At 56.8% G+C, this 27,287-nt stretch overlaps 3 protein-coding genes across 5 annotated transcripts in view; 2 read left to right on the forward strand and 1 right to left on the reverse strand.

Annotated features, from left to right (window-relative positions):
* TMCO3 (transmembrane and coiled-coil domains 3) overlaps positions 1 to 12,662 on the forward strand; it is a 33,514-nt gene extending 20,852 nt beyond the window's left edge. For 2 of the 3 annotated variants that reach the window (XM_049778116.1, XM_049778117.1), the window contains exons 9-12: positions 143 to 293; positions 917 to 996; positions 1,078 to 1,227; positions 2,526 to 3,024. In XM_049778116.1, the coding sequence (XP_049634073.1) occupies positions 143 to 293; positions 917 to 996; positions 1,078 to 1,227; positions 2,526 to 2,639 (495 nt within the window). In that variant the 3' untranslated portion in view covers positions 2,640 to 3,024. Of the gene's footprint in view, positions 1 to 142; positions 294 to 916; positions 997 to 1,077; positions 1,232 to 2,525; positions 3,025 to 12,603 lie in introns of those variants that run through there. The other variant, XM_049778118.1, reaches the window with a different exon arrangement.
* The window catches only part of ARHGEF7 (Rho guanine nucleotide exchange factor 7), a 496,685-nt gene that overhangs the window by 448,489 nt on the left and 20,909 nt on the right, over positions 1 to 27,287 (reverse strand). The gene's annotated exons all lie outside the window — the stretch shown is intronic.
* On the forward strand, positions 12,606 to 27,279 carry TFDP1 (transcription factor Dp-1). The gene is made up of 11 exons (XM_049778132.1): positions 12,606 to 12,675; positions 17,903 to 17,969; positions 19,605 to 19,711; positions 21,009 to 21,127; positions 22,640 to 22,805; positions 22,971 to 23,114; positions 23,215 to 23,283; positions 23,766 to 23,917; positions 24,237 to 24,403; positions 25,200 to 25,278; positions 26,329 to 27,279. The coding sequence occupies exons 1-11, from the start codon at positions 12,664 to 12,666 to the stop codon at positions 26,477 to 26,479; spliced, it is 1,233 nt and encodes a 410-aa protein (XP_049634089.1). The 5' UTR covers positions 12,606 to 12,663; the 3' UTR covers positions 26,480 to 27,279.

The following is a 27,287-nucleotide window of genomic DNA, read 5'->3' on the forward strand; positions in this document are numbered from 1 at the left end:
GTTCACATCACATATGTGCACATGTGGTTGAGCATGGGTGTGCATTGTGAAGGTGTGAACATGTGGGCCAAAGGGCATGCATGTGTCAGGGTGTGCCCGTGTGAGTACAGGGCATGTGATGTCTGCTTCCTTCTTCCTGCAGGTCACAGAGCTCCTGGACGTGTCCATGGAACTAGGCTGCTTCCTGGCAGGGGCGCTCATGTCTTCACAGGGCCACATGGTCACAGAAGAGGTCGTGTCCTACATTGAGCCCATCCGTGACTTCCTGGCTATCATCTTTTTCGCCTCAATCGGTGAGTGCCTGTGTGCTGCAAGCAGCCCTCCCCTCCATTCCTGTCACCCTTCTCTGGAGAGGGCAAGTCCCACGGCTGAGACATGCAAGCAGGGGTCGTTCAGTGTCTGCAGCAGCCTTGCTGGAGCCCTCCTGGGATGGCGGTGCTGGACGTGGGCCATCTTATGTCTGGGCCAGCAGGTGTTGTGGAGGAAATCTCCTTTGGCTGTGTCTGTGGCCCTGGCCGGGCACCCAGCGATGCTGAGGGTGGCTGGTCCTGCTGTGGGCTGGGAGACATGCACCCGGAGCTGGGCTGTCCTGTGCCCCAATCACTGACCTTGCCCCTGCCCCTCACTGGGTGGTTCCTACAGAGGCCTGACCAGGCAGTAGTGTGACTGTTGGTGTGTGCCTGAGGCTCTGGGCTCTTGTCTAACTCAGCCTTGATGCCAGGTCTGCACAGTTCCCAAGGGGCCGATGGCGTCACTCGCTGTCCAGGGTCCTTGTGCAGGGGTCCTGGGTTGTGCTGACAGCTGCTGTTTCTGTGGTACCTGTGAAGGGGTTCTGTGAGGGGCTGTGCTGACGGCTGCTATGTTTCCAGGGTCCTTGCGCGGGGCTGACTGACATTGCTCTGCCCTTCCCCCTCAGGCCTGCATGTCTTCCCCACGTTTGTGCTCTACGAACTCAGCATCCTGGTGGTCCTCACCCTGTTCGTGGTCCTCATGAAGGTATGACCTGGGCTTCACGGGTGGGTCAGGTCAGCGCCTGCCCCTGGGCTTTTCGGGCGTGACCCATCACTGCCTCCGCAGTTCGCCCTGGCGGCACTGGTCCTGTCCCTGCTCCTGCCGACGACCAGCCAGCACATCAAGTGGGTGGTGGCAGCCGGGCTGGCGCAGGTGAGCGAGTTCTCCTTTGTGCTGGGGAGCAGAGCCCGCAGAGCCCGCATCATCTCCCGAGAGGTGAGTGTGGGAGGTCCTAGTGCTGGGGTGAGGGGGAGGAAGTGCACCAGGTCTCTGGCCTGGCCCAGCCCACTCTTCACTCCCCAGCCTCTCCCCTTCCTGCTCTCTCGTCCCTTCTGTTTTCATTTCACTCCCACCCTCACACTCACATGCTGACCTGCATATTTGTGCATGCACAGGCATATGGGGGCATGTATATGGGCATGTGTACACATGCGTACATGTGCTGCTGTTCTCATGGACCCATGTGGCAAGTGGGCATGTATGGGTGCATGTAGATACAGAGTGTGTCTGTGCAGGCCGAGAGGTGTGTGCCATGTCCATATGTAGGGGGGCTGGGTTCAGAGATGTGTGTGTGGGAATCTGGTTGTTAAGGTACACTTGTGTGGACTCCTATGCGTGCCCATCTGCTGTAACACGGTACCTCATCTCTAGTTTGCTGTTTCCTTATGTTTTATTTGGCATGGGGGCCATGCTTGGTGCTGCCCTGCACTTGGGAATAACCTGCGGTGAGCTTCAGGGGGGCCCCATGCAATGTTGGGGTACAGGGCCACACTTCGCCAATGTTCTCCAGCCGAGTTGACTGGGCGCCGCGAAAGCTGTGGCTGTCAGTGGGTGACAGTATAGACTCATGACAGGCCGGGCTTTGTGCTGGCTCCACAGTCACTGTGACCCTGCCGGTTCTCTTAAAGGCTGTATGGTGACTTCAGGCAGGACATGGGGCATCGCTGTCCCGGGGAAGTTCCTGGGCCCAGGTGGGAGTCAAGTTCTGGAGAGGAGTGGCCGGGGTGGGGCCGAGCACCAGGAGAGGAGTCGAGAACTCACCGTCACATCATGGTCCTTTGCGTGCTGACTCAGGGGGCGGGACCCCACGGCCTGGAGACTCATGGTCTGGAATGCGGTTACCATGGGTGCTCAGATTGTCTACGTGACAGGCCGCAATTTGTCCAGCGGCAGCGGTGCAGACTTGCGCACGTGTCCTGGGCACACATGCAGGCTGGCTAGTGAACACTATGGGGAATCTCCGCGGACCCTGGGCCCTCCTCCTCCACCTCTGCCATGCTTCCTGCCTGCAGCAGGGACTGTCCAGGGCCAGACTGGACTCTGCCTGGGCTCCCAGCTGGCTTGTCCAGGAGAGGGCTCTGTTCCCCCTGGGAGGATGCCAGGGTGACTCCATGGGGCTGAGGATTCCGTTCCTGGCCCAGGCGCACCGGCACCCCCTGCTGCCCTCGTGTCCCATGCCCCACGCTGCTCAACAGCGCCCCGGCCTGGGGATGAGCATGCCCCTCACCTTATAGGTGTACCTCTTGATCTTGAGTGTGACCACACTCAGCCTGCTGCTGGCCCCGGTGCTGTGGAGAGTCGCCCTTTCCAAGTGTGTGCCCCGCCCTGAACGACGGTCCAGCTTGTGAGGCCACGTCTGACGCTGTGGCCTGTGGCACCCTTGGAGACCGACCTCAGGCCTCGATGCCCCAAAGGGGCCCGGACACTGCCCTGGGGGTCCCACACCCGCTCCCGTGGTTGGGACCTTCAGATTGCCCAGTGCCCAGCTGCCCTGGCTGGAGTCTCCTCAGGCTGCTCAGACAGACGCCCTGATCCCCACCTGGTCGTGCCTTTCTCCTGAGCTCGTTGTCCATTCTCAGCTTTCGTCGACCTTCCTGAGCTCAGAGTTGATTCTCCCACGTTCCCTCCGAGCCCAGAGTCAATTCTGACCTTTCGCCCCTCCTGAGATATTTGTAGACTCTGTATCCATCAATTCATGATCCCTTAGTGAATCAAACTGTTTGTTTATTTATTTTATTTTATTTTTTTTTGTTTTGTTTTTGGGCCACACCCGGCAGTGCTCAGGGGTTACTCCTGGCTGTCTGCTCAGAAATAGCTCCTGGCAGGCACGGGGGACCCTATGGGACACCGGGATTCGAACCAACCACCTCTGGTCCTGGATCGGCTGCTTGCAAGGCAAACGCCGCTGTGCTATCTCCCCGGGCCCTTGTTTATTTATTAATCTGTGTTTGGCCAGTCAATTTCTGTTGTCGAACATTTCATGATGTGACATTACCACTCGGGCACTGAATTTGGAAGTTCCTTTTGATCATTCTAGCTGATATTTTCTAAACAGAGAGAAATATCTTATATCTTATCTTTTGCTTTTAATCACAACAGTTTTAAATAAAACACTTGACACCCATTTTTTCTTTTTTGGTTTGGCTTTGGATTTTGGGTCACACCCGGGGGCACTTAGGGGTTACAACTGACTCTGTGCTCAGAAATTGCTCCTTGCTGGCTCGGGGGACCCTATGATATACTGTGATTTGAACCACCATTTGTCCTGGATCAGCTGCATACAAAGCAAACGCCCCTACTGCTGTGCTATCTCTTCGGGCCCCTTGATACACATTTTGTTTTGTTTTGTTTGTTTTTTGGGCTACACCCGGTGATGCTCAGGGGTTACTCCTGGCTTTGCGCTCAGAAATCACTCCTGGCTTGGGGGACCATATGGGATGCCCAGGGATCAAACCACGGGCAAAACAGGTGCCTTACCACTTGCGCCACTGCTCTGGTCCCTTGACATCCCTTTTTTTGTTTTGTTTTGTTTTTTTTGGGTCACACCCGGCAGTGCTCAGGGGTTATTCCTGGCTCCAGGCTCAGAAATTGCTCCTGGCAGGCACGGGGGACCATATGGGGCGCCGGGATTCGAACCGATGACCTCCTGCATGAAAGGCAAACGCCTTACCTCCATGCTATCTCTCCTGCCCCTTTTTTTTGGTTTTTGGGTCATACCCGGCAGCGCTCAGGGATTACTCCTGGCTCTGCGCTCAGAAATTATTCCTGGCAGGCTCAGGGAACCATATGATATGAGATGCCAGGATTCCAACCACCATCCTTCTGCATGCAAGGCAAATGCCCTACCTCCATGCTATCCAGTCCCACATTCGTTTTTTTTTTTTTTTTTTTTTTGGCTTTTTTGGGCCACACCCAGTGACGCTCAGGGGTTACTCCTGGCTATGCGCTCAGAAGACCCTCCTGGCTTGGGGGACCATATGGGACGCCGGGGAGATTGAACCTCGGTCTGTCCAAGGCTAGCACAGGCAAGGCAGGCACCTTACCTCTAGCACCACCACCCGCCCCCCCCACACATCCATTTTTATTAAGTGTTTCATTCTTGGGGCCAGTGCAGTATCACAGTGGTAGTGTATTTGCCTTGCACAGAGCCGACCCAGGAAGGACTGGGTTCAGTTTCTGGCATTCCATTCCAGGTCCCTCGAGCCTGCTAGGAGTGATTTCTGAGTGTAGAGTCAGGAGTAACCCCTGAGCACTGCCAGGTGTGGCCCCAAAATTAAAAAAAAAAAAGTTTCATTGTTTTAAAGCCCTTAGTTTTGAATTCCAAGAATATGTTTCATTCGTAAAGGTCATTTTTTTCTCATTGGCATTGAAATTTTTGAGTATCTTTGAATATCAGTTTTGTGTTAGCCGTTTTTATTGACCTTCGTTATTCAGTGATCAGTCAGGTAAACATAGGAAACACAAAGGCACCATTTAAAAAGTGTCTTTCCTAGTGCAGGTCCAGTTTTCTCCTGGAAAATGAAAATCGAGCCTCCTGAGATTCCTTTGGTTTGAGTGAGGAGTGGGCCAGAGCGACGCTCTTTGCTGGGAAGTCGGTTGAGGCCCACAGTTCAGCAGGTGCTTCCCCGGAGCTGGGCCGATGCAGCATTGGATATGCAGAGGCCCCAAGGGGGGGAGTCTTGGTGGGAATTTCTAGCTTTATCCGGTTACTTGTTGCCCTGTCTATGCACTGAAATCTGAACTTGTGAGTTTTCCAACTCTTAGACATTCTTCCAGGGCATCTCCCCTTGACCTCTGATGTAAACATGAAGTCAGATGCTTAAGAGGAAAATCATGCAGCGGGCTCATCAATAGAACACGGTGGAGGAGAAAGGGCTTCAGGATACTGAATAGCAAACTGAGTAAGACGAGGAGGACACGACGTACTTCAGTGTGTAGTGTGGAAGCAAGCCTGGAGCTGAGAGCAGAGAGCAGAGACCCAGTTGGAGCCTCTGCATGAGGAAAATGGACGGGAGGCAACAGATCCACGGTGAGCACCGGGGGAGAAGTCAGTCGGGAGGAGATCAGAGATGCTGAGAACACAGGGAAGACAGGACCTCAGCTAGAAAAGTCACAGGCCTTTGGAGGACAGCAAAGAAAGGTCCTGACAGGCAGCATTCAGAAAACAGTCAGGCTACACCATAAGCAATGCTGGAAGTTTTTTTTTTTTTTTTTTTTTTTTTTGGTTTTTGGATCTCACCAGTGGTGCTCAAAGGTTTCTCCTGGCTCTGCACTCAGGGGTCATTGTTGGTGCTTGGTGGACCATATGGGATATCAGGGATGGAACCCGGATTGGACATATGTAAGACAAACATCCAATCCACTGTGCTATTGTTCCAGCCCCTGATCACTTTTTGGTTTGTTTTTGGGCCGACACACCTGGCAGAGCTCAGGGGTTACTCTGGGCTCTGTGCCCAGAAATCACTCCTGGCAGCTTCAGGGGACCATATGGTATGCCAGGGATCGAATCTGGGTCGTCTGTGTGCAAGGCAACTGCCCTACTTGCTGTGCTATTGCTCCAGCCCCCCTGATCATTTTTTGTTTGTTTGTTTTTGGGTCACACCCAGCAGCACTCCTGGCTCTACGCTCAGAAATCACTCCTGGCAGGTTCAGGTGACCATTTGGGATGCCAGGATTCAAACCACCGTCCTTTTGCATGCAAGGCAAACACCCTGCCTCCATGCTATCTCTCCCCGCCCCCCAATAAATTTTGTTCGTTTGTTTTTTGGATCACACCCGCCAGTGCTCGGGGGTTACTCCTGGTTCTGCACTCAGAAATCGCTCCTTGCAGGCTCTGGGGATCATATGGGATGCCAGGATTTGAACCACCATCCATCCTGGATTGGCTGCTTGCAAGGCAAACACCCTACCGCAGTGCTATCTCTCCGGCCTCCCTGATCAATTTTTATACACAATTTCTACATCTATATTTATAGAAGCTACTACATATACATACATATGTATGTTTTTTTGGGGCAAGTTGCACACTTGGCAGTGTTCAGGGCTTAATCCTGGCTCTGCTCAATTCTGGGTATCCACTATGCTATTGCTCCGGCTTCAGCAGCAGCTGACATATAGTTTTTGGGTATTTGGAACACAACTGATGGTACTCAGGGGTTATTCCTCACTCTGTGCTCAGAAATCGCCCTGGCAGGCTCGGGACCATATGGGGTGCTGGGAATTGAACCACCATCTCCTGGTTGGCTGTGTGCAAGGCAAACACCCTACCACTGTGCTATCTCTTCTGGCTCCCCAAATTTTTTTTTAAGTCCTGTTTGGGCTCTTTAGTCTTGTTTTTGTTTTTTGTTTTTTTTTGGGTCACACCCGGCAGTGCTCAGGGATTACTCCTGGCTCTATGCTCAGAAATCGCTCCTGGCAGGCTCAGGGAACCATATGGGATGCCGGGATTCGAACCACTGACCTCCTGCGTGAAAGGCCTTACCTCCATGCTATCTCTCCGGCCCCCGGCTCTTCAGTCTTGGAGTTCTTTTCCCTGTTGTTCTGGGGCCATGTGGATAGATCCTGGGACTTTAGATCTTCCAGCATTTCCTCAGCTCCAGGGGCCGAGTGGTAGCACAGCGGTAGGGTGTTTGCCTTGCATGCGGCTAACCTAGGACAGACTCGGTTTGGTCCCATTTGGTCCCCAAGTCAGGCTCGATTTCTGAGTGCACAGTGAGGAATAACTCCTGAGCATCACCAGATGTGTCCCCCCCCATCTTTTATTTTATTTTTTTTTTGGGGGGGTCACACCCAGCGGCACTCAGGGGTTACTCCTGGCTCTATGCACAGAAATCGCTCCTGGCAGACTCAGGGGACCATATGGGAAGCTGGGATTCGAACCACTGTCCTTCTGTATGCAAGGCAAACACCTTACCTCTATGCTATCTCTCTGTTCCCATTATTTTTTATTTTTACAAAATATCCACGACCAAACACTCAACACTAGGTGTTAAGTAAATACTGAGTAAAATACTTACAGTACACACAGCATTTGGGGCATCACTAAATAAAATATGTAACAGTTGGGATCACTAGTAAAAAACATGGTGGATACAGCAATCAGGTGACTGAGTAAAATACACATGGCACACACAGTCATCAGGGTCATTGAGTAAAATACACAGGGTGCACAAAGCAGCCAGGTCTCTGCATAAAACACAGTACATACAGCTGTTGGGTCTCTTGAGGACACATGGTACACATAGCACCATGATACATGCAGTAGTTGGGTCACTGAGTATAAGAAAAGGTATTTGCAGCAGTTGGGTTTGAGTAAAATATACATGGCACATGCAAGTCAGTATCAGTGAGTAAAATACATATAGTATACATAGCAGTCACATGGTACACATGCAGTGGGTCTGAGTAAAGTACGTGTGGTACACACAATAGCCGGGTCACTAGCTCTGGTTGTTCTCTCCCTCTAATTTCTGTCTCTTTTCCTTGTCCGAATGTAACACAAAAGTCAAGCAGATGTGGCCAGAGAGATAACACAGTGGTAGGGCATTTGCCTTGCATGTGGCTAACCAGGGTTAGATCTGGGTCGATCACTGGCATCCAGTATGTCCCCCAGCCTGCCAGGAGCGATTTCCGAGCTCAAAGCCAGGAGTAACCCTTGAGCACCTCTAGGTGTGGCCCAAAAACAAACAAAAAAGGCTGACTAACCCAGAAGGAAGGAGCTGAGCTCAACTTAAACCTTTAAGTGGGGCTGAGCTTGTCAGGAACGTTCCTTGTCCTTATCTTGTCCTCTAGGGCAGGGGTCTCAATCATTCGCTGACGAATAATCACAATAAAAATCTCATTAAACATTCGCATACGCCAGCAGTTCCATTCGGGGTATGCAAATGTTTAATGCGATTTTTTTTTATTGCGAATAGTCGGTAAGCGAAATCCCTTATGCGGCCCTACCTCACCCCAACTTTGCCTCCTGCGGCCTCCAGGTAAACTGAGTTTGAGACCCCTCCCTGCTCTAGGGAAAACAGCTCAGACCCAGAACCCAGCAGGGGCCAAGCAGGTCACAGGGTGCTGCTGACTGATGGGATGACCATCCGCGTCCCCTGCTGTTTCCTGGCGCAGAGACAGCTCTGGGGTCGCACTCCACCAGCCTGCAGTGCTCTTGGGCCCCTTCTCTGCCTACCTCTCTGGGGCCATTGGAGTTGAAGCTACCTCTTCAGGAAGAGAAACAAGGTCCCACGAATCCGGCAAAGAGCTTTCCTTCTAGATCCCATTGCTGTATCCCCCTTCCCTGACGGCACCCAAACCCCTTTCATGCCACTGAAAAACAGGTTTGCTTGGTCTCTCAACCCCCTTGGCTCAGAAAGGCAGGTCCGACGAAGGCTGCAGCGGGCCAGAGGACAGTTCTGGCTGGGCTGACTGCCCAGGAGTCAGGAATGCGCCCCATCCCGTGCCTCCCTCTGATCCCCAACTCTGGTCTTGGCTGGTTGTGTCGCATGCCATACGACTTAGACGTGAAATTCTAAGTATGGGACGTCTTTTATTCTTTTAAATTGGGGCAATTGTAGTAAATGTATAATTTTAAATGGTATGAGTTGAAGTGATTCTGAAAGTAAATCCAAAGCTTGTAATGTATCACGGACCTTTAAATTTATGGTATAGTGTGCAGAAAGTGAAACTTGCATACTTTAGACCACACCCACTATCCCCAGGGCTTGAGCTTGGCCCAGTTGAACCTGGGGCAAATGCCCTGGCTGTCTGCTGTGCGGCAAATGCGCCTGAGCCAGGCTTGTTGCAGAACCTGTGGCTCTTTGGGATGAGGTGATGACAGATAAAATGACAGGTGACAGGCTGGCAACCGCTATGTACCAGTGGGTCCTCAGTGTGGAGCATCAACAGTCTTTTAACTGACTGCCTTGCACATCCCTCCAGCTTGCTGCATGGCCATTGTACAGTTGGTGGAAGGCAGGACCCTGAGGGTGTCTACACTTATGTGAGCCAAGACACTCTGGACTCACTATGATCCCTTTTATTTATTTATATTTTTGGTTTTTGGTTCACACCCAGCAGCGCTCAGGGGTTACTTCCTGGCTCTATGCTCAGAAATCTTTCCTGGCAGGCTCCAGGGACCACATGGGATGCGGGATTCGAACCACCATTCTTCTGCATGCAAGGCAAACACCCTACCTCCATACTATCTCTCCGGCCCCAAGTTTACCTTTTTTTTGGGGGGGGGGCACACCCGGCCATGCTCAGGGCTGACTCCTGACTCTGGCAGTGTTCTGGGGGCCATATGGCATGCCAGGGATTGAACCCATATTGGCCGTGTGCAAGGCACGTACATGCTATCTATGGCTATGCTCTGTACGAGCTATGGCTCTGGTCTCAGGTCTAGTTTCTGAGGGGGGCTCCTCAAACCAGAGGCCCACCTCTTCACACAGAGGCTGTACAGGAGGAAGCTGGGTGGTGTGGGAAGGAGACAGTGCCCTCTGCAGACACTGCAGGAAAGAAAGACCCGCAGAGCTGGGGACTAGAGCCTGGCACCTGCCCGTCTCCTGGAACTGTGGCAAATGCGCCACTGCGAACCCTGGGTGTGGGGTGCCAGGAAGGTCCGTTCTCGAAGCCCTGCATCCACCCGTGTGGTGCAGAACTGGTCACGGCCACTCAGGACACATAAGATGACGTCAGTGGTGCTCTCTGAAAGGCCTTTATTGGTGCCACCCAAGAATGACCAAAATGTCCCTTCCCCAACTGTGAGCCTGTCCATGCCCATCGCTTCGGGGAGCTGGGCAGACTCAGCAGGGACAGGACAGATGTGGCCCACCCCCCAGCACACGAGGGCCAATTCCCCCCTCTAGGCACGAACCACTCTGATCATTCCAGTGTCCCCGGTGCCTAATGCCACTTGGAGGCCGCAGAGGCCCAGCTACAAGGACCGGCCATGGCTGCCCGCTCCACGCCTAGCACATGGGCACAGGGAGGGGGCCATCGGTCTGAGTGGAACAGTTCAAGGCCAGGCCCCAGGCTGGCAGGGAACATTTGTACTTCTGCCAGCGCTCCAGGGGCCAGTGCTACTCGCGAGGGGCTTTCCTGGGGGCCCTTTCGGAGTCTTCCGCAGCTCACAGGCACTTGGCACTTCCGGGAGATGCCAGCCAACGACCCTCTCCTGGATTAGCCTGTGTGGGGCTGAGGGTGTGAGCGAGCTTCTCCCATGGCTGCACTAGGGGTAAAGCTCAGGCGGCGAGGAAGGGCAGGGCACGGCCCGTCCTCCGTCCTCCGGGAAGGCCAGACGACACCCGCACGGGCCAGGGCTGGAGAAACTGGGTCACCTGCCCACAGGCATTGTGGGTCTCCTCCATCAAAGTTGCTCCCCGCCTGCTGCGGAGCTCTTCAAGGAGAACCCAGCCAATTAAAGCTCCCGGGCATCGCGTGGGCGGGCACTTGAAAGGGGGAGATTGGGAAACCCAGCTGGGGGCAGCTGTAATGGCCGGGTGGCCCGGGTGGAGGCCCGTGTGGCGCTGGGCCGGGGCGCGGCTCTGCCCGCCTTCCAGATGCTTGCTTCCCGCTCCCGGCCGCCCGAACTTTGCACCCTGCGGCCGAGGCCAGTCTTGGGCTGGCAGTGCCCACCACCATGCCAGGGGCCAGCTGGGAGCTGCGACTCCGAGCAGTTGCCTGACAGACTCAGCGTGGGCCCCCTAGTCTTGATAGACCTGTCGTGGCTCAGACCGTGAGGCCAGACGTCTGTCCGAGGACTCCTGAACCCTGTTTGCAGAGGCCGCAGTCTGACCTGCCCATGTGCACATGCACACACGGACTCGCCTGTTCTCGTACACGCATGAACCAGCTCGCTCTCTCCGTGGTGCGCACAAGACCCCGTCTGCTCTCCTTACTGTGCACATGCAAACACGAACCTGCCTGCTCTCTTCACCGCACACACATGAGATCACCTGCTCTTCTCATGCGTACACACAAACCCACCTGCGCTCATGTGCACACCCGAACGCATCTGCTCTCGCGTACGCACATCATTCTCGCGTGCACACACGAATCCACCTGCTCTTCTGTATCCACGAACCCGCCTCTGGACGCGCACACGTGAAACCGTCCGCTCTCCTCGTGTGTCTGTGCACGGTCCGCTCGCCTGTGTCCACATGGGAGCCTACCTGCTCTCGCGTGCGCGCGCACAGCGAACTCAGCCGCTCTCCCAGGACACGCGACCCCATCCGCTCTAGCCACGCGCACACACGCACCTGCCGGCGCTCCTCTCGGGCACACAAGGACACCCGCTCCCCTGGGCGCACCCACCCGCACCCGCGACACGGTCGGCTCTCCACGTGCGCCCGCACCCGCAGCACCCCACGTGACGCCCGCCGGCTCTCGCGCGGCTCGGCCTGGGCGCCCACGGTGCGCCCGCGGTGGAGGGCGCACAGCCACCCGCAGCCGGGCTCCCCGGGACCCCCCCAGGCCGCCGGGCGCACGCGCAGGGGCGGCGCGGGCGGAGCCGGGGCCGGACGGGGAGAGGGAGAGGAGGAGGAGGAGGAGGAGGAGGAGGGCGCGAAGGCGCGAAAAGGCGCGCAGGCGCTCTGCCCGGGGAGGCGCACGTCAGCGCGCCGCGCACGTCACGCCGCCGACGCTGGCTGGGCTGGCTGGCTGGCAGGCAGGCAGGGTGAGCCCCGACCCGACCCGGCCCGGCCCGACCCCGCGCTGGGACCCCCCGCAGCTGGGGCCCGAGCCGGGCGCCCGGACCGCCCCGCCCCGCCCCGCCCCGCCCTGCCGCGCGCTGTCCCGCGCTGCCCCTCCGGGGTCCCGGCCCCCCGCGCCCCGCACGCACCTCCGGGGGCGGCCCGGGACCAGGTGCGCGGGGCGCGCGGGCATCCCCGGCCAGCACCGCGCGCGCCCCAGGTGACCCTCCGCTCCGGGGTCCCGCCGGGAACCCCAGCCCGGACGAGCCCCCGGGGCGCGCGGACGCGACTCGGCCCTCCTGGGCCCGGCCCGGAGGCGAGGCGCGCGCGGGCGGGCGGGAAGGCGCGCGCGGGAGCGGCCCGCGGCCTAGGGACTGGCAGGCAGGCGGACGGACGGACGGACGAGCAGACAGACAGCGCGGCGGGCGGGCGGGAGTCGCGCCGGGCCCCCTCCTGCCCCGGGAAGCCCACCACCTGCCGGGCCCCGCGCGCTTCCCGGCGCCGGGCCGTGCCTCGGAACCCCGGCGCGCGCGGGAGGCCCTCCCGGCCGGGCCGGCCTGGAGGAGCGTTGGGGCGGGCGGGCGGGGGTCGCATTCGTCGCTCAGGCCCCGTTTCCTTCCTCCCCTCCCTCCAGGAGCGCCGCTTTCTTCGCTGGAGGGGGGAACAGTGAGAGCGTCCATTTCCCGGATCTGGTAACATGGCAAAAGATGTGAGTAAGGGAGCCGAGCGGCGGCTGCGCGCAGCTCAAGGCCTAGGGCACGCTGGGCAGTGGGCATGGGGCGGGTGGGGTGGGGAGCACACAGCCAGCCACCCACCCACCCGGCGCCGGTCTTGGACCCCCCCCCCCATGGAGACAGGCACAGGAGGCCGCTGTGAGGGTGGCCCGTGCCGGCTCAGTGCTGGGTGTCCAAGGGCTAACTCTGTTCCGGGGATGGGGAAGGTGAAAGGGGGCGCACATGGGGTCAGTTCGGAATTTGGTGGTGATGGGAACACTGCGAGTCCACCTGCGGGCGCAAAACGGGGGCCAGGATTTGGGGGTGCAGCCAGGGAGGTACTTAGGCGGGTCATGCGGACGTGGGCGTGGGGTGACATGACCCTTGTGGCTGGGACAGGTGGGAAGAAGGCGGGAAGTGATGGGAGCTGGACCCAGGGACAGGAGGTGAGGCCCGAACTCGGGATGGGCACGGATCCGAGCCCCGTAGACGTAGAGACGTAGAGAAGCTCCGTCCTTGCTGACGCTCTTGTCTTTCCTGAGGTCTCTTGACCGGTGTCCCGACTGGCTCCCTGCTCTGCAGAGTGGCCGGGCACGGTCACACTCGGGGTTGCATAGGGGTCTGCGGAGATCCCTCTGTGTCGTTGGGGGGGAGCGCGGCCCCCACATACAGCTCAGAAGCATGTGGGGACTGGTGAGGCCCTGTCTGCCCTTGCCTCCTGTTTCCAGAACACAAATAAATATTCGTGTGCTTCAGAACCCCAGGATGGCTGCTGGAATCTGGCTTCAAGGCGAGCGCTGCTCCTGGGGCTGTGTGTCCTTGGTGCCGTCTGTGCCGACACCTGGCTTGGCGGGCAGAGGACAGGACTTAGATGTCTCAGCTGCTCCCACTGCTGGGCCTGCCCTCCTGCCCCCATATCTGGGAGAGGGCAGAGCCCAGTGGGGTCGTACCCACACAGCCCCGGAGACGTACCCTGGCACGTCCTTGGCAGCTGTTGGCACCAGGCACATGTCCGTGTCCACTGTGGGACCCACAGGTCTGTGTCCATGGAGACTCACAGTCCCCCCACCCCCCCCCCAGGAGAACTGCTGAGGTCTCTGTCCTTCCGGTCCCTGGATACAGGCCACTGACTCCCTCCAGACCTCACAGCTCCTGGGACAGAGGTGGCCCCCATGGGCTGCATGTGAGTCAGCTCAGCCTGAGTGTGGTCCTGGCCAGGAGGTGCTTGAGCCACTCAGCATCCTTGTCTGTCCATGTGAGTGTGCACTGTGGTGTGCAGACACGTGGGGCACGTGTATGCCGGTGTGCTCATGCAGATGGAGTATCTGGTGTGAGCATGCATGCAAGTGTGAGGTGTGCATAGAGTGTGTATTTCTTTGTGGGTGTGCACATGTAGCTATGTCAGTACACAGGTGAGTGTATGGCTGTGCATATGGGACACACGTGTGGATCTGTGTGCATGCCTACGTGTGCACAGTGAGCACTCTATGTGTTCCCATGTGGGTGGTTGTATGTGTGGTCAGGGAGGTGTGCATATGTGTACATGAATGGGTGTATACTCGCGTGTACATGTGAGTGTGCACATGCGGATTTGTAGTGTGTATGTCTGAATGAGTATAAAGTATGTGTACGTGTTGGGGTGTACATGCATGTTGCACATGTGGGGTGCACACAGGGAGTGTGGTCATCTGCGCCCACCCAGGGTCCCTCCTATGTTCTCCCAGCTGTTGTGGCAGGTGGACGATGGGAGACCCTTTGCTGTGCCCTTGAGAACTGGGCGGGGATGGTCCGAGCAGGTCCCCAAGGCCTCGTGCCTCTGTCCACGGGAGCATCATGTGCTCTGTTGAGGCCGGAAGAGACAGAGGTGCCGGTCAGGTTAGGTAACTTCTCCTGCCGAGCCTTGCACAGTGGCGCGGTAAGGGATGGACAGAACTGGGCCAGGAGAGGGTCTTCAGCGGGGACAGGGTAGGGCAGGGCAGGCTCAGAGGGAGAAGGTACCTGACCCTGTGGATCCTTCTGGGCATCATTCTGTCCTCCAGGCTTCTCATACATGTGTGCACATGCGACCCAGACCTGCTTTGCGGAGGGGTGAGGCACTGCAGGGGGGACCCTGGGGAGGAACAGTCGACTCACTCACTCTTGGTTCTCGGCATTTCTCAGGGATAAGCTGGGGACTTGGAGCCAAGTAGGGCAAGTTCGCTCAGCCAAGGGCCCCAGAGGGCCCCAGAGTGCCTTGCTGGGCACTCGCTCCGACCCCTCAGCTGCAGCCCTGCCAGAGAGTCAGGACATGGGCTTGGTGCCGACACTCTGTGCCCACCCTGCATGCCAACCTCCTCACCCTGTGTGGCCTGGTCTTATGACTGCCACTCTCAGTGGTGCATCGTTTTCTTTTTTTGTTTAATTGCTTTATTTAAGCACCATGGTTACGGAATTGTTCATTGTTGAGTTTCAGTTACAGTGTACCCCACTTTTCACCAGCGTACCCTTCCCGCCATCAATGTTTTGTTTCTCTCCAACCCCTACTCCTCCACCCCTGCCTTGCTATGAGGCAGGCAAATTGCTTCTTTCTCTCTCGCTCAGGGGTTACTTCTGGTGCTGCGCTTAGAAATCACTCCTGGCAGGCTTGGGGGAACATATGGGATTCTGGGAACTGAATCTGTCCTGGGCCAGCTACGTGCAGGGCAAACGCCCTACTGCTGTGCTATCACTAGGCCCCTTTTTCCTTTTGACACAATCGTTAGCATTGTTGTCAATGAAGGAGTGCCTTGCCTGTTATTTTCTCCCCTTTCAGCGCCGCTCTTGTCCAGAGCAGTCAGTTCCAATTATCCTGGTCCTAGTAGACCCTTCTCTACTCTAGCTACACCCACTGCTCTTTGTGGCAAGCTTCCGACTCTGGGCTAGACCTCCCGACCTTTGTCTCTGTTGTCTCTGGGCATTATTACCATACTATGTCTTGTTCGAGTGAGATCATTTTATGTCGTATCTCTTTCCCTCTCACTGATGCATCTTGATCAGATTTGGGACCAGTGATGGGGTGTCCCTGCCCTGTGTACCTGCATGTCCGCCCACTGAGGGCACCACGTGACTGGCAGCGGGAGCGAGTTCAGCGCCTAAGTCAGGGTCCAGCCTGTGGGCCCAGAGCCTGGCTGTCCCTCCTGTGCTGCTTCTTGGGGGCCGGGCTGCAGGTGGGCTCTGGCCTGGCCGTCCTCACCTAGCTCCACCCTTAACTTTGCTGCCCACACCAGGCGGCTGGGTGCTCAGGGAGTTTCCTAAGGAAATCCTTAAATCACTCAACAGCTGGGCCAGCAGCGTGACGCTAAGAATGTTGTTTGTCTTGGTGGTTGTATGAAGCTTAGAAAGAGCGGGGAGCAGGCTTGGGGGGTGGCTGATCACAACTGTTCATTGGGGGCAGAGCCAGCTGCTTCCCCCAATCTGTGCACCCAGTCTGCGCCCTCCTGCCTGACTGCAGGCTGCTGTCAGCTGGGCCCTGTGGATGAACCCAGGGCCTCAGGGCTCCTCAGACGCTGTGATTGGTGGAAGGGGGGGCATGGGCAGCCCATGGCCACGGCCACTCGATACCCCTCTGTGACCAGGCTCGCATCACATTGAGTCGTACATGCCCTGCACAAGGGGTCAGGCTTGGAAAGTGTGTGGGGAGGGGCTTTCTGGAGCTCAGGTGCGTCCCGACGAGTGGGAGTGGGTAAGTGTGGGCTAACTGCACATAGCAGGCCTGAGAAGGACCAAGGAGATGGAAACCCCTTCCTCTGGATGCAGCTGGCAGCGTGGGGTGTCACAGTTTCAGCCAAATCTGCATTCCTGTGCCACGGGCTTCTGTGCTGTGTGCAAGTGCGCGCGCGCCACAAACTGCAGCCATTTTCGCTGCACCAAGCACCATGTGCTATATGTGTGACAGATTTTCTACACAAGTGCACTGTGTCATACATGTGTATGTGTTTACCATCTGTGTACTGCATGCCGCATGTCTTCTAATTCACACGTACCTGTCATGTATCGTTACTGTATTTGTGCCATGTCCTCCAAGCATACTCATATATACCACGTATTGTGTGTACTGTGTGTGCCACATCCTCCAAATGCCCATGAGTATACTATGTGTTGCGTGCCACATCTAAATATACATGTGTGCCGCACATGTACTACATGTGGCCTGCCTTCTAAATATGCATGCATGCCATATATGCCATGCACGTACCGCTTGTATGCCGCATCGAAATAATGGATGTGCCATGTGTCAAGCATGTACTGTATGTGTCCTAACTTCTAAATATGCACTGCTATGTGTACTGTGACATGGCATCTAAGTATGTGCATATCACGCATGAACCACATGTGTGCCACATCTAAACACATCGGTGTGCTATGTACCATATACACACCGTGTGCCATGTCTTCTAAATATACACGTGTCACACGTGCACTATATTGGCACCTCTTCTAAGTATGTGCATCATGTATTATATATGTGCTAGTCTTCTAGGTACACTGCCACACTGGCTGCATGTATTTCATGTATATACAGTGCATATACACATGTCTACTGCGCATGTGTTGTGAACTCTGCATTGAAGCAGAAACCTCATTCATGTGTTAGCTTTACACACTAAGCACACAGCACACACGTCTGCTGTATGGATATCACATGTTTCATGTACAGTGTGTATACACATCTGTAGGTGTTATCCACGTGCACACTTCTGTTGCATGTGTGCGAGCCACGCGTCCATGTGAATGAGCATCCTGGATGCTCTCCGTGCCAGGCTCTGCCTTTTCAGAGCCTATGGGGTACCTGGAAGGCAGCTGGCTGCTGCACATCAGGGCGCAGGTCTCTGGGTGCTGGGGGAGGAGCCTGTTCCACCCTTGTCAGGGCCAGGGGCCATGCAGATGCTCCTGGGCGTGGCCCTCTCGTGTCCATGTTCTGGGCCCCACAGGGAGCAGGTGTGCAAATGTGAGGGGAGACTATGTGTACTGTCTGGCGGGGGGGGGCATGGGTCAGACCTGCACACACAGTGGCCCAGCCATGGGTCAGACCGCAAACTCCATGGCCTGGCTGTGAGTCAGCCCTGCACACGCTGTGGCCTGTCCATGAAGTGCCATGAGCTTCCCCCTTGTCTCCTTGTCCTCATCTCCACCTGAGCCCCCAGGCCTCTCCCAGGGAGGGTCTTCTCTACCGAGGGCCGGGCCTCACTCATGTGTCATCCGCAGGCCGGCCTGATTGAAGCCAACGGAGAACTGAAAGTCTTCATTGACCAGAGCCTCAGCCCCGGGAAAGGTAAGGCTTGGCCAGCGCTGGGGGCTACTGGGGACAGGTCGGTCGGCCCCGCCTGTGTTTGGGGAGGGGCCTGCTGGACCTGCAGATGCCCTGAGCCCAGCTCCTCCCCAGTGCACTAAGCCACAGCACGGCCTGGTGGGGCCCAAATCCCCAGAAGTAAAGCAGAGACACGTGGGTGCGGTTTTGTGCCTGGGAGCAGGTGGGAGATGGCTGGGAACACACCGTGGGGTCCTGGGAGCCCTTTCGGCCTCGTTCTGCCCTATGGGGCTGCCTGTGCCCTCCGCCAGCCCCCCTCGCTGTTTCCCACCGGCACACACGTATCCATATACGTGGACACATTACAGCACAGTGTATACACAACCCACTGCATCACATGTGTAGTGATGTCCACATGTATCACACACAATACAACATGCATACCCACATACATCACAGGACACATGCACGCATGAGTACGTGTTTACATGAAGTCCACATGTGTCCTCCGCTTTTGCACCTCCCCAGGGCTTCAGGGGAGGCCTCACCTCAGATCCATGTTTCAGCTGAGGGCCACTGACCTGGTCCCAGAGCAGCTCCCAGAAGAGCTGTGTTTTGACTGTCCCGGCCCCCCTGCTGCAAGTGGTAGCCTCAGCTGGGGTAGCCGTACCCTGGGGGCTTGTGCTGCCCAGGGTGCTGAGTAGTGGCTCAGTGGGTGGGTCTGTGAATGAGGGTAGATGTCAGCGGCCCAGACCATCCAGGCTGACTGCAGAGCAGGTGGGCAGAACTGCGGGAATCCCGGTCTGTCCTACCTTCTGGGAACCCATGGGCCGCACTGCTGGGCTCAGGTGAGTTCGTTGAGGTGCTTGGGGACAGCGATGCCCTTCCTGCCAGGTGCTTGGGGAATGCCCAGCCCTTCCTGTGCACATGATCCTGTGTGTGGTTTCCAGGTGGCCCTCAATCCTCCGGCTCAGCTGCTTTTTTGGATTTGTGTTGGGGCCAATCCTGGTGGTGCCAGGGCTTACACTTTTGATTTTTTTTTGTTTTTTTTTTTTGTTTTTTTTTTTTGGTTTTTGGGCCACACCCGGTGGTGCTCAGGGGTTCCTCCTGGCTGTCTGCTCAGAAATAGCTCCTGACAGGCACAAGGGACCATATGGGACACCGGGATTCAAACCAACCACCTTTGGTCCTGGATCGGCTGCTTGTGAGGCAAACACCGATGTTCTATCTCTCCGGGCCCTACACTTTTGATTTTATTTTATTGTTTTTTGTTTGGGGCCACACCCAGCGGCGTTCAGGGGTTACTCCTGGCTCTGCACTGAGAAATAGCTTCTGGCAGGCTCGGGGGGTCATATGGAATGCCAGAAATTGAACCCGATCCCTCCCAGTTGGCTGCATGCAAGGCAACACCCTGTGCTATCTCTCCTGGTGGCTTAGACTCCATTGGGAGGCCAGGGTGGACTCAGGTCCACTGAGTGTCAAGCTAGCACCATCCTCACAGCCCTGGCTCCAGCTGACGTGAGGCAGTTCTTGCCACTCTGGCCTGGCTGGTATCTGCCGGAGACACTGTGTGTCATGCTGCCCTGTGGGGCTGACTCAGCCCTCGTCCACGTTTCTGCTGTGCTGACCCCTGCTCAGGCTGGCCCGTTGTCATTGCAGGTGTGGTGTCTCTGGTGGCTGTGCACCCCTCGTCCGTGAGCACCCTCGGGAAGCAGCTGCTGCCTAAGACCTTCGGACACCCCAATGTCAGCATCGCACAGCAAGTGGTAAGGCCATGCTCATGGTTTGGGGTGTCCTGGGGCCTGAAGGGGCAGCAGGCGGCTGGCATGGTCCTCACCTGCATGGCCTATTGCAGTTTCGCCTTCTAGGACCCCTGGTCTGTCCCCGTGGCAGTGTGGGGCGGGGTGGTTGGTGCATGGGCAAGAGCTGGGTGCCACTTGCGCAGAGTCCTGCCACCAGCTGTCATGAGTCCCTCAGGACAGACCCCTGGACCTCGGAGCTCCCAATTCAGGGTCTCTTCCGGGCCACCACTGTAGGGACACGCTCCCCCTGCCTGTGGAGTGACCCTGAGCCTCCCCTGCAGACTGGTTGGGGTCTCAGCAGGTGTTACTGGGACAAGCTGGAGCCCCCTCTCACCCCATCCCTGTGCACCCGCAATGTGTCCTATAAGGGTCTTGCTGTGCTGGGCCCGCCCCTGATCAGCTCCGGGCGACTCGCCTCCCAGCCCTGCAGACCTCACAGAGGGTGTGGGGCTCGTCCCCTTCCTGTCTGTCCCCTGGCCTGGCCAACCAGGACGCCTCCCTGGGGCCCTGCCTAGCTCCCGCCCTGTGTTGCTTGTTCTGGGAGGGAGATGGGGCAGGGCCACTGTGGCCGAGATCCCGGCTCAGGCTGATCTGCACAGCGCCCGCTCAGCTGTCTTGGGGTTGCTGAGCCGCTAAGAAGGGCACCAGCCTCAGCCAGGCTCGAAATAGCACAGGCAGGACACTGCATGGTCAGTATATGGCCACAGGTCACGGTCCCACGGGACGCAGTGCCTGGCCACCGACCACGGGGTCACAGGCTATACAGAGTCCTATAGGTTATAGTCCCACAGTCCTACAGGTCACAGTCCCTGGTCACAGGCCACCATTCCACAAGTCACAGTGTCTTATTGAGGTCACAGTCTTGCAGGCCATGGGTCCCTTTCTCTGGAGACTCCTGTTGCTCCCTACCTGCTTTGGAACAGGATGTGAGGGGGTGCTGGGTGCCTCCCAGCTCTGTAAAAACCCAGCAGGAACTTGACAGAGATGTTCCTGTGGTCCTCACCTTGGTGTTGAATGTTTGCAACAGGACCAGGCACCTCGCTTTTGCCCCAGGGAGCCCTGGAGTTCTCTTTGCCCCTGGGTGTTGTGGGGGACCCTCCCTTCAGACATGGCCCTATGTTGCTGCCCTAGTCCCCTCAGACATGGTTTGTCAATTTGGGCTCCAGATGGAGGAGCTCCTGGCCCACACAGGTTGGAGGGGCAGGCAGGGCCAAGGGTGTGGGCAGCAGCTGGGGCACCCCTGACCTGCCTCTGCCCGCAGGTGATCGGGACGCCGCAGAGACCCGCAGCCAGCACACTGGTGGTGGGCAGCCCACACACCCCCAACACCCACTTTGTCCCCCAGAACCAATCGTCGGACCCATCCCCGTGGTCAGCTGGGTGAGTGGGATGGGAGACACGGGCCCTGCACACTCCCGTCTCCTCAGGGACATTGTGGCGCTCACCTGCCCCCACATCCACTGGGCAGCAGAAACCTTGGCGTGGGGTCCATTGTCACTGAGCAGTGCCCACAGACATCACGCAGGCCAAGCTCACTGTCCCCTGGCCTGGAATTGGTCATGTCCACCTTACAACTGCTCATATGGCATTGTCCCAGGGCCACCCTTCATGGCCAGTGCTCTGGGGCAGGAAGACTTCATACACAGTCTGTGCTTCAGGGGCACATGACCAGGACCCCGAAGTGACCTTTGGCCTCACTTGAACTGCATGGCTTTTGACCCTCACGTGTAACCCCTGACATCATGCATGTGACTTTCACACACATGACCAAGGCTCTCCAATGCTGTAGGCGGCTTCTGTCCACAGCGCCAGTGGATTTCAGTGAATCCTACTTCAGGGATAGTGGGTTGCAGCATGGGACGGTGAAATATGAAATAAATGGGGCCGGGAAGGTGGCGCTACAGGCTAGGTGTCTGCCTTGCAAGCGGATGGACCGCGGTTCGATCCCCCGGTGTCCCATATGGTCCTCCCAAGCCAGGGGTGATTTCTGAGCACATAGCCAGGAGTAACCCCTGAGCGTCAAACAGGTGTGGCCCAAAAACCAAAAAAAAAAAAAAAAGAAATATGAAATAAATGATGACCACACACGAAGTATGGGGACCCACGTTCTGACAGACGTGACAAAATTTAATCTCCATGTTGAACGTATAGATAAGGCAAAAATACAGTCTTAGGCATGAAAGGAATTTTCCGCATTGAAAAAGGTGGGAGTGTAGAGAAAAATAAATATTAACAGTAGGCCTGTTAGCATTTCCATAACAAAATGACTGGCTAAGCAGCTCAAGTGGAAAGGTTCTAAGAAGTTAGAAGGGAGAAAGTTGAAGCTGCTTGTCTGCTATGGTGTTCACAGAGAGCTAAGTTAAATGTAAATTATCTACAGAAACTCAGCTAACTTTGCTGACTGGCTTTTAGATGTAAATACGGCTGATGCTGACGAGGAGAGAGGAAGCTTGTCTTTGTAGCTTTTGGTGCTGGTATTTCTCTGGGCAAAAGAATTTGATTGAGGCTATATTTCAGCCTGTAATTTTACAAGGGAGAAATAGCTAAATAGTAAGAAGGGGATGTAATGTCAGTACCATGACATGAATCTCAGAAATAATGCCAGTAATCTATGTAGGGGCAAAAACATTCGTAACAGGCCTGCTGGACAAACATTCCTTGGGAAATTATCAGCTCTGCTCCAGGAAAATTTGGGGATACATCTGGTGGGCCTACTGAATCCTTCCTCGATGGAGATGCCTTATGCACAATCGGACACTCCAATGTGGTGCCTGACCTCCCCTCATAGCCAAGGCCCCACAGGCAGTGCTTCTCTGATCTCCTCAGACATGAGCCCTACCCCCTCTCCCCCTGCTCCTGGGTGTTGGGAGCTGAGTCTCTTCTGGTCTGCAGGAAGCGGAACCGGAAGGGCGAGAAAAACGGGAAGGGGCTCCGGCACTTCTCCATGAAGGTGTGTGAGAAGGTGCAGCGCAAAGGCACCACGTCCTACAACGAGGTGGCTGACGAGCTGGTGGCCGAGTTCAGTGCTGCGGACAACCACATTCTGCCCAACGAGTCGGTGAGTGCGGCCCAGGGTCATCGTGGGATCGTCCAGGGCTCCGTCCTGCAGATGCCCCCCCACCCCGCTGAGTGTGGCCCACAGCTGTGACTGTCCTTGGCCCCAGCCCGCTTCTGCCCTGCCCTGCCCTGCCCCGTGGCCGCCCCTTGAAACCTCCCTCCCCAGGCTTATGACCAGAAGAACATCCGGCGGCGTGTGTATGATGCCCTGAATGTGCTCATGGCCATGAACATCATCTCCAAGGAGAAGAAGGAGATCCGCTGGATTGGGCTGCCCACCAACTCTGCGCAAGAGTGCCAGAACCTGGAGGTGCGCCGGGTGCTCTTCCTGTTCTCGTGCGCATGTCCTAGCAGGGTGGTGCAGGGGGGTGGGAGGCCATGGGCTCTCTCGAGGCTGTGTCTGTCGGCAGGTGGAGCGACAGCGGCGGCTGGAGCGGATCAAGCAGAAACAATCCCAGCTGCAGGAGCTGATTCTGCAGGTGAGATGCCCCGGAATGCTGGCAGGTAGGGAGGGGCATAGCCTTGCCTTGCAACTCAGCCCCGGAATTCCTCAGGAGAGCCTGGACACTGCATACATGTCCTACTTCTGGGCATGCCTGCATTGAGGCCTGACCCCCAGTGTGGATCCTGTACCCTGTTCCCAGCATTCCTCCCCAGGTTTCCAGGAGCTGTGCCCCACCCTCAGGCCCACCCCCAGCTGGTAGCTGAGGTGCCCAACCCTCCGTCCCTTTCCTTCCTCCCCCTTGCCCTCCCACCCCTTTTCTTTTCCTTCTCTCCCTCCACACCATTCTTTCCCACCCTCTTCTAGCTGCATTTCGTCCCTCCCCAAACCTTTCCTTCCATCCCTCCCTTCTGTCTTCCTCCAGCCTTCCCATCCCAGCCATGGTTCTCCATGTGCTTTCCCTGTGAGCACCCCTCGGCTGGAGGCCCAGGGCAGGTCTGAGTGTGTCCTGTTTCGCAGCAAATTGCCTTCAAGAACCTGGTGCAGAGGAACAGGCAGGTGGAGCAACAGACCAACCGTCCGCCACCCCCAAACTCCGTCATCCATCTGCCCTTCATCATTGTCAACACCAGCAAGAAGACTGTCATCGACTGCAGCATCTCCAATGACAAGTGGGTGGGGGCAGATTGCGGGGTGGGGGGAGGTTCTCTAGGGTCATAGTGTGGGAGAGTAGGGGAGGGGAGGAGGGTCTTGGGGGTCATAGTGCGGGGGTGGGGTTCTGGGGTCAGGGTCGGGTCTCGGAGGGTCTCGGAGGTCATGGTGCGGGGGAGGGTGGGGAGGGTCTGGGGCAGAGCATGGGGATGAAGGTTCAGGGCTCGGCAGTGGCCTCAGGGTGTGCTGGTGTCCTGAGCGCTGCTCACCCGTCATCTGGCGCTTGGCGGGATGGGGGTCAGGCCCGGCCGGCACTGCCACACAGTGCTGCTCTCGCAGGTTCGAGTACCTGTTCAACTTTGACAACACCTTTGAGATCCACGACGACATCGAGGTGCTGAAGCGCATGGGGATGGCCTGTGGCCTGGAGTCCGGGAACTGCTCTGCTGAGGACCTGAAAGTGGCCCGTAGTTTGGTGCCCAAGGTGTTGGAGCCCTACGTGACAGGTCAGCGTGGTGTCACCAGCAGCTGGAGTTCTTCATCCATTGCTGCACTCCCAGCCACCCCCAGCCCTGCTCCAGACTAGGCTGTACTCAACCATATCCAGCCACACCCATGACCACATCCCACCGTGGCCACGTCCACAACCGGCCACATGACGCCTACAACCACATCTACCATGCCCACCACATCCCGCCACAGCCAATACAACCACATCCCGCCATGGCCATAACCACATCCGGCCACATGACTCCTACAACCACATTCCACTGTGTCCATGACCACAACCACATCCCACCATGGCCATGACCACCATCTCCCGCCATCCTACACCCACAACCTCATCCTGCCACGGCCACAAACCACATCCCGCCGTGGCCATGCCCGCAACCATATTCGGCCACATGGTTCCTACAACTACATCCCACCGTGGCCATGACCACAGCCACCTCCCGCCATGGCTACGTCCGCAACCACATCCTGCCATGGCCACGAATGACCATAACCACATCCGGCCACATGACTCCTACAAATACATCCACTGTGGCCATGACCACAGCCACAGCTCCTGCCACAGCTATGTCTACAACCACATTCCATCACGGCCTCGGTCCACCTGCAACACCACAGCTCTTGATGTCTCGGGATGGGGTGGGTGGGCACTCTCCCTGGCCATAAAATTCCCTACTGCTGGGTTCCCACCCAGTCTGTGGACTCTGGAGGTCACAGGCTGTGTCCCAGCCCAGGGGGTGCTGTGAGACTGGGTCCTGTCTCTGAAGATCTCCCAATGTCTTTTTCCAGAGATGGCTCAGGGCTCACTAGGCGGCGTCTTCCTCACCTCCAGTGTCTCCACTGCCAATGGCATTCGAGTTTCTAGCAGGTAATGGGGTGGGGAGGAGGCTGGGACGGTCGGCTCTCAGGCATTCCTGCGTGGAGGGAAAGTTCGTGCCCATGGGGTTTGCCTGGTCCAGAAGCACCAGTGAGTGGGCTGCAGGCCAGGAGGCTCCTGGGCTTCCCGTGGGCTCCCTTTGCCTGATTCCTTCCTTCACCGGTGCTTCTCAGCCTGTTGTAGTCTGGTGGCTTCTCCTTGGAGCTGTGTGGGCTGCTCCCATTTGGGGCTGTGGTGTCAGGCCAATACAGGGATGGGCCGTGGGGAGGCATAGAAAAGTGTGTGGGAGTATAGGGAGGTGAGGGAGGTGTGAGGAGGTTTGTGGGGCGTGGGCCTGGTGTTGCTGAATGGAAGAGCTAGCTGCTGCAGGGCCAACATCGTCTTGAGGCTCCACTTTGTTCCCCGCCACTTTTCTGAGGGCTTCAACCCCCTGGTAGTTTTCATAGCCTGCCGTCTCAGGCCCACGCGGGCACTACCCAGATTTGCTGTTTAGAAGCATGTCCTGAACCTGATGGGCCTCACCCATGCACACATGCACTTACCTGCTGTCATACGACTCACCCATGCACGGACGCACCTCCAGACTCTCTTTGCTATAACCATACATGCACACTAAACAGTGTCCACTGTGCATACATGTCATGTACATTACATACACAATCCATCGCTCACACACTGCATACCTGTCACATAGCAGTTCCTCATTATCCACATCACAGCACAATGCAATATCCATCACATGTTCATATGCACGCAGTTCATCACATGTGCACACAATAGCGTACATGCAGCCTGTCATTGCACATGTAACAGCACGCACACAAGTCCCACTGTACCCAGAAAACAGCGCACACACATTCTGTCACTGAAAGCACGTGCTTGCCCACTGTCCCTAGTGCTTCCTCTGCCGCCTTTATGATTTCCTCTGCCCCCAATTCCGAATTTCTGGGGGGCAGGGGTGGAACGGCCCACAGCTGGGGCTCTGGATGACCAGCGCCCTGCAGACAAACCAGGTGACCACCTTGCCTCCTGTCCTCGCAGCGATTTGGCCAACGGAGGGGATGGCACATTGGCCACCAGCTCCAGCGGGTCCCAGTACAGTGAGTCACGGGTGGAGACTCCGGTGTCGTGCGTGGGGGAAGAGGACGAAGATGAGGATGAATTCAACGAGAACGAGGAGGATGACGATTGATGGTGGCCGCAGCCCTTAGCTTCAGCTTCCCACACAGAGAGAGGGGCACGGGGTCCTGCTGCGGCCGGCCCTGCCCCGCGCGCTCACGCCGGCTGCTGGTGCCGCTTTGATGCCTGCACAGGCTCCTCGTCCCATTCCCGACTTCCCAAGACTGCCCAGCATCCGGCGCTGCCCCCGAGGCTCCTCGCTGAGTGTGCTGAAGTGGGAGGGCTGCGGCCAGATCCAGGACTGGGGGCAGCCGGCCTGGCCCAGCACGGTGGCCCCACTGGCTGCGCCGTGAGTCGGCCGGACTCCGACTGTGCTCCCTTAAGTTATACCGACTGTGACCCCATGGGCTCCCGCCCCGGCAGTGACTCCCGTCCAGCCCGGCTGTGTCTCGGGAGAGCCTCGTGCCCGGCGCCAAGGCCCAGGACCGCCTGCCCAGCTGGACAGCGTTGCTTGTGGATATTGCCTGATTTCTTACAGGCTTTACAGCGTCTAAGAAACTTTTTCTTCTCTAGTTGTTTACAGTCTTCTTATAAGCCTTTCACTCACAAACCTGCACAGAGACAAATGTTTTTGTTTCTGAAGCATCTTGTAACCTATGATAAAATTGAAATTAAATATAGAGAATGTTTTAACAAGTTTTTTAACTCAGACTTTGTTGATCGTTTTTCATTATTCTTTTTTTATGAGCAGTAGCCGTGTGAGGAGTGTGAGGCAGGGCTTGGAGAAACGGCCACAGACTCTGCACACTGCCACCTGGCAAGAGGCCTTTTTACCAAAACTCAAATAAACTTCTGTGATATTTTACAGCCATAGGAGACGT

Source organism: Suncus etruscus, chromosome 8, assembly GCF_024139225.1.
Source record: "Suncus etruscus isolate mSunEtr1 chromosome 8, mSunEtr1.pri.cur, whole genome shotgun sequence".
Classification (NCBI taxonomy): domain Eukaryota; kingdom Metazoa; phylum Chordata; class Mammalia; order Eulipotyphla; family Soricidae; genus Suncus; species Suncus etruscus.